Source organism: Symsagittifera roscoffensis, unplaced genomic scaffold (genome assembly GCF_963678635.1).
Source record: "Symsagittifera roscoffensis unplaced genomic scaffold, txSymRosc1.1 SCAFFOLD_811, whole genome shotgun sequence".
NCBI lineage: Eukaryota > Metazoa > Xenacoelomorpha > Acoela > Convolutidae > Symsagittifera > Symsagittifera roscoffensis.
In genome coordinates this window covers 1-6,378 of record NW_026970831.1, presented here as the reverse complement: position 1 = coordinate 6,378, position 6,378 = coordinate 1, and the positions used below count along the sequence as shown (strand labels likewise).

General features: G+C 41.6%; 1 protein-coding gene across 6 annotated transcripts; it reads right to left on the bottom strand.

The window, feature by feature from the left end:
* Positions 1 to 999: 999 nt before the first annotated feature.
* LOC134856005 (uncharacterized) lies at positions 1,000 to 6,139 on the bottom strand. Of its 6 annotated transcripts, none has more exons than XM_063872376.1 (2): positions 5,737 to 6,139; positions 1,000 to 3,889 (listed from the first exon to the last, which is right to left on the bottom strand). In XM_063872376.1, exon 2 carries the CDS (start codon positions 3,354 to 3,356, stop codon positions 1,122 to 1,124), a length of 2,235 nt encoding a protein of 744 aa, XP_063728446.1. In that variant the 5' UTR covers positions 3,357 to 3,889; positions 5,737 to 6,139; the 3' UTR covers positions 1,000 to 1,121. The 6 variants fall into 6 exon arrangements, with proteins under 6 accessions (XP_063728446.1, XP_063728447.1, XP_063728443.1 ...); XM_063872377.1 differs by lacking the exon at positions 5,737 to 6,139 and adding an exon at positions 5,183 to 5,285; XM_063872373.1 differs by lacking the exon at positions 5,737 to 6,139 and adding an exon at positions 4,349 to 4,953.
* Positions 6,140 to 6,378: the final 239 nt, after the last annotated feature.

Here is a 6,378-nt window from a genome sequence, read left to right as displayed (position 1 = left end):
ATCTGCGCCTGCTGACTGTTTTGAATTCTTTGAGTTGCCGTTCCATTTCAAAGTGGCATAAAACTTTTTGTTTAAAAAAATACACCTTTAACAGTTTTTTTCTTGGTGGAAAAATACGCGGTCTGAGTAGGGGCATTTTAATCAGGGCAGATTTAGGAAAAGGGTCAAGGGGAGGCGAACGACCCCCCTCCCTCTCTCAGGGTTTTGACCCCCTCACCGACCAAAGGGTCCCCCATTTGGAAATATTTTTTACATAAATCCATTTCAGGCCAACCAACCCAAAAAGTTTTCTGTAGGCGCCAATATAAAATAATGTTGAAGGAAGAGCGCGCTCCGGAAAAAGTGCTTATTTTTAATTTTCCAAAATTTGCCCAAATAAATGGCTTTTTTCCCAGTTTTATCAAAATAATGCCTGCGACCAGGGGCGGATTTAGGGGGGGGGGGGGGGCAGGAAGAGGGCGGACGCCCCCACTGGGATTTGACCCCCTGCCGACCCAAAGGGTCCCCCTTATACTATTTTGAGATATCCATTTTGGCTGACGGACGCTTAAATTTTTTTAAGGGCGCCTTGGCGCCAATATACTCAATTTTTACGGGGGGAGCGCGCGCATTTTTTGGATAAAAATTTTCCAAAAGTGGCTAAAAACACCCCTGGTAGGCCCGTTTTTCAAAGTTTTGACTGCGGTGCTAAAATTTTGGTCAAAACAGGGAATCAATTTTGTCGAACATTTTTTAAAATCCGCCCACCCATCGAGAAAATCCTAGATCCGCCCTTGGTTTCAATCAAAAAAGAGAATTCAGTAATATGGATTGAAGAAAATAAAAGAACATGGATAAAATTTTGAAATTCTGATAAAATTTTGGCAAACTCTTTCTGAAGAGTTTTCTTTGGAGAGTACGGAGAATCAATTTGGTAAACCTAAAAAAAAGAACGACAAAAATTATATGTTTTTTAAGAAGTCTGCCGGTCACCTTGAGAAACGTTGTAGTCTTTCAGTATTTGAAAAAAAGACTAGTGAAAAATTAACAAATTTACAGTTTTGGTATTTAAACATCTATATTGTGGATCAAGATTGACTTGCACATAAAAGGACAATTATATATTAAATACCAACTATAGACTATCGCTTGTTCGCCTTCAGTTCTGGGTCTTTTGCGTGCACGTGCAGTTCTTTCAGTTTTTGCTCTTGTGTCTGTCTTAGCTCTTTTATCTCGTTGAAACAGTTGATATAGTGGTTAATATCCTTCACCATCTTGTTCTCACCACCCGCCGCCCCTTTGGGGATCTCGGGATACAATCTGAAGTTCTTGTTCAGTGTCTCGCTCTCGATCAAGATCAGCAGCAACCTGCCCTGGAACTCGACCTTGAACTTAGACACGTCTTGTTGCCACATAGTAAAGTTGGTCACGCCCACAGTTTGACCTACCAAGTGGACAAAAACGCTGTCTGTGAACACGAACATCCTCAGAGACTTGCAGCCTTTCACGCCTTTCCGACCAAGTTCTGTACTCTTGTTCCGACCTGTCCTCTCGACTGTGAGGAACTTCTCCAAGGATATCTCACCCAGCAGTCCAGGGTTCTCGTGTAGAATAGGTTCCGGTACCTTTTCAACGTCTCGCACCCGGCTCCAACTTCTAGCAATTTCGTTCAAAAGTTGCAGACTCGCGGGTGCCGTAAGAGACGAACATTTCTCTAATAGCTCAAATCTGTTCATATCCTTTAGACGCTCCAGAAAGTTGACAAACTGAGTCGACTGTTTGTCTTGGTCTGACACATCGGGTCCAGTTTTGAAAACGATTTGCATGCTTTTGGAGTTTTCAATTTCAAGATTCAGAACCATTGGGGTTGGTGTGCCTGTGGGAATAGAGTATTGCTCTATTAGCTCTTCAGATGCTTTTTCAAAAGTCAGAGATTTTATATCTTTCAGATTGTAGACAGTCAAGTCGGGTAAGTGGTAACCCAGTCCGCGTAGAAATTGACTTGAGAAGCCATCCTTGCATATCTTGACGACAAATTTGTCCGAAAACAAGTAGAGAGTGGCCTTAGAGTCTCTGATCTTTTCTTTTTTGGGCACCGGGTAAAACTCTAGGTCCCTTGGGTGTATGCTCTGGATGAATGCCCTGGGTGTCTTGCTCATCTCAGTCATCTGTTCTGGTGACCAGCCTTTGATGTGATCCAACATACATTCGGATGTCTTGAATCCCAGTGCCAAAGCGCTGATCAAGTTTGTCAACTCTGTGAACACTTCAAAATACGAGCACACATTCCGCACACATTGTAGTGATTCCTCCGACACAACTTCAGGACAAATCTTTTTCAGACTTTTATAGGCTCCCTTGAACAGGAGTAGGAATTGAACAATCATTTGCCACGTGGCAGCCAGGTCAGCCTTGAAAGATTTCTTTCTGGTCGACTTCGTGATATAATCTTCGATCAAGTTTTGGATGTCTGTCTTCTGTTTATTGTCTCGCATATTAGCAACTACATCTTCAAACACCCTTCCGTAGAAGTCGGAGAAAATTACGGGACCTTTTGTTAGGACTTTGATATAATCTGTTTCTAATACAATCTCGTACATTTTCTGTTTGGAAAAAGTGTCCCACGCTTTGTAGTTTGGACACAGTGTTTCGCAGTAGTTCTGAATGACCACATTTACCAACTCATTAAATTGGTCAGTTGCCAAGTCGTCAACTAGTAGCGACCAAACGCATTGCTGTAAATTTAGTCCCAGGTTTTCCAGAAAACTTTTCAGAAGAGTGAAAGTCACAGTCGGGAAGATGTCTCCCAGCTTTGCTTTCAAAGGAGGTGGGAATTTGCCCAGCTCTCTTGAGAACTCGATCAAAGCTGTGATGTCGAGTTGTGATTTGTTGAGCAGCAATTGCGGGAGCTCTAGCATCTCGCCGAAGTGTTTATGCACAAAGCGAACAGTCTCATCACTCGCACCAACCGGCTCTAGCTGGTAAGTGGAGTCGACAGAAATAGCCGACTGCAGTCGCCGACACTCTGCTGTTATGTGAAGAGTTTCCTCCAACTCCACTGACTTCCTGCTACTCGTTTTGCTGTCTGGGTCGCCCGGTTCAAGTAAGTTCGGATCCCCTTTTCTGATTATTTCGCCGTCGTCGCCGTTCTCAACTAATAAAGTCTCGCTGTATATTTCGTCATGTCCATAGTCGTTCATAGTCGGGTAGTCGTCAGTCTCCTCCGAGAGCATGCTCTCAAGTTGTGGAGGCATGCCGTTTGGGGAACTCTCAAGGCCGTGTTCATGCGTTTTGGGCACTAAAGTTTGGTCGGGTAAACCGTTTACTAATTCCGCCCTGTCCTCGTTCAGGGAATAAGGTGCGCCATTAAAGTCCATTCTGAACAAAATAACACACAATCTATGTAAACAGAACTCTAAGTGCTATGCAAAATTTTGAAGAGCACGTTACAAATCCTGAATTGGATTCTAATGATTTAATAAACGAATTTTGTATAAGAAGGTAATGTTGTCTTGTAGATAAACTATCAAACTTGGTATAACAGATTGCCCGAATGGGTTTAACTGAGTCCTTTTGTCTGACAATACCTTTCAAACTGTCAGCCACAATCGTCCGAGAAACACAAAGCAGGTCAGATAAAACCTCGAAATCAAAGAAGACTAAAGAATAATTGGCAACTGGAGACTCCGTAAATGGTTGATGATTGCACAAAAGAACAATAGGATAGTATTTCCGAATGGCCTCGAGAGGATCGATAATTACATGTTATAATTCTTGTAAAATTAAGGCTAAAGGAAATTTTGGGCTTTGCAGCCGTTAGAGATTTGCTTGCCTTATTTTTAAAGATGGTATAAATAAAGGTTGTTCTTTAGACTAGATGAATCAAATGCACAAGACGAGCATCATGAGGCTAAAACATAACATAGCTTGTGATTATTGAAGTCGGGTAGTATTAGTATATTCTATGCTTCTAGATAACAATCAGAAAACCTTATTACAGAAAAAGTAAATAAAGATTAACAAAAAACATCAGCAGCTTGATTGTCCGGCCGTTGTGGTTTGTATTTTACTCAACTTAAATAGCAGATAGCTTTTTGTTTTGCGTTTTATTGAAAATTTTCTGTCAGTATGAGCATCTATCTATACGTCCAAAAATCGTTCAACTAAGTCTAAACGTATTTCTGTTCTCAAAAATGGTGCGGAGGTCTGAAGAAAGAAAAAGGTGGCGTCAAGTTATGAACATTAGAGTGGTGAAGCGGTTTTCGAGTGGTTTTTAATGTGGATTCCGCAGACCTCAAAGCACTCGGCCGCTCCATAGTACGGCTCAACTTTTCAATTCTGTTACCGGTCAGATCCTCAACATACTCACAGTGACATTTACCTCCGCAGGAATTATCCGGTGAAGAGAGAGAGGATTCGTGCATTTTATGCTAATGCATTGTGTCAACCAACTTTGAGTTATGATGTGGGCATAAGATGTGAAAAATTATTTTGAAAGTAAGTTAAAAGAGGCTTACATGCTTACAAATGGAAAACTTTATGGCCAATTTTCTCATCTCACAACACATGGTGCAATTTTTTATCCTTTTCCATCGAATGAGACGGTCACAACACAACGCAATTTCTGAAATGAAATTTGCTGGTGGTTTTTTAATTTGTGCTGAGTGGTTCTTTTGTTGTTTTTTGCCTCTTTCACCCGTGTGGTGGAAGAGCAGCAATAGTTGTGTATCAATGATGCGACAAAGTGTTTGTTGTTTGGTCAGTTTTAATTTTCATATAAAAAGGAAAGGGCGTCGATAAATTCTGGAATATCACAAGTAGGGATTGATATGGAAATTTACACTTCAAACGGGCCGAAAGATACAGTGTTGGGGAAAACAACCTCGACAACTCGATTTCCTTTTACTGCCCGGCCTAAAAGAGATTAGCTTTGAAACTAGATCGCAATTTCGCTAGGTGCTATCATGTTTCCGCACCCAGCCACGGTAAAGAGAGAACAAGCAACTAAAGTAACTGCTGATCATTGGGTGAGGGGGGGGGGGGGGGGGGTAGGGCTAGTCGTGGTGCAATGCAGTGCCCTGGTTGTTTGTAGTGAATGTTGCGGCGTCAGTGGAGCTGTGATTTGGTTTATGGCGACTGTTTGGTCCGCATTTGTGTAAGTTTTACAAGCACTGCGAGGGTATAAATTGAAGGGACAAAATACCATTATTGAATAGACTGTGGCGCTGCTGGCCGTTCTGAGTGGCTAGTTAGTTGTGGCGGCTACTCCTGGCCACTCGACCACTGCAAAAGTGAAAATAAGGCAAGAGTGAAAGCGAGAGTGCTCAATTGTGAAAATAAGGCAAGAGTGAAAGCGAGAGTGCTCAATTGTGAAGTAATGCCTGAAAAGCACAAATGTAGTTACGACTTAGAGCAGAAAGCGATGGTTGCACTGGCGCTTTTCAGTTCCCGCTGCTTCCAAATTGGACGCCCAAAGGACCATTGAAGCACTCTGCTGCCATTCCGGCGGAGCTTAGTTTGTACAAGATTAGGAAATAGAATGCGGAGGACAAATATTTGAAACAATCACATTTTGATATTTTACTTTCAAAAATACTTTTGTTACAAAAACTTGTACCTTGTGATTTCTCATTTTTTGGATGACGACCTTTCGCACCCTAAGTTAGAACGCAAAATTCTCAACAAATTCTAATTTGCATGGGGAAAATAATATCACAAAAAGTGGTAAAATACCGTTTCCTTCTAAGCATAACTTACCCTTGTCGCTAAAACTTGTGGCCGGAAGGAATAGGTATTAGTACTCTGAGAGAAATAGACTGAATGGACCCAAATACAGGTAGATTAAGACGTTGTCTCTCATTCCAGGCGAGCGGGCCTGCCACGAAAACAGTGAATAATATCAATTGGACTGTTTAAAGTTTGAAAGTTGTCCAGCTGACCTGACGTTTGGAAACATTTAGCTCTTAATTTCCCGAGGCAATCTCTGCTGAAATATAAAGATGTTTTTAATTGAGGGTAGCTTGAGCTTCAAACTTGAACTAATAGAAAATGAACCAGGTTACTGCTCTTTGAATTCAACCGGGAATAAGCTGAATGTGTAGAAATGGACGCCGGCCTTCGTGCAGTAGCTGATCCAAACACCCAGTGTCTAAACTGACTCTTAAACTGACAAGTTGTAGCCCCGGGGCTTACCCTAATCAATATTTTACATGATGCTTACGCTTGATTTATGACACGAATCTCTTTTTCAAACGTTGCTTTATGGCGTATGACCTGAGCATATTGATTAGACTTGATATTTAATTAGGATTTGTAAAAGGAAAGTAATAGTGTTCAGTTGCAGCTCTTCTTCTCAGACTTGTGTTTGTTTGAAGGGCCTCTTTTTATTGAGATCCCAAA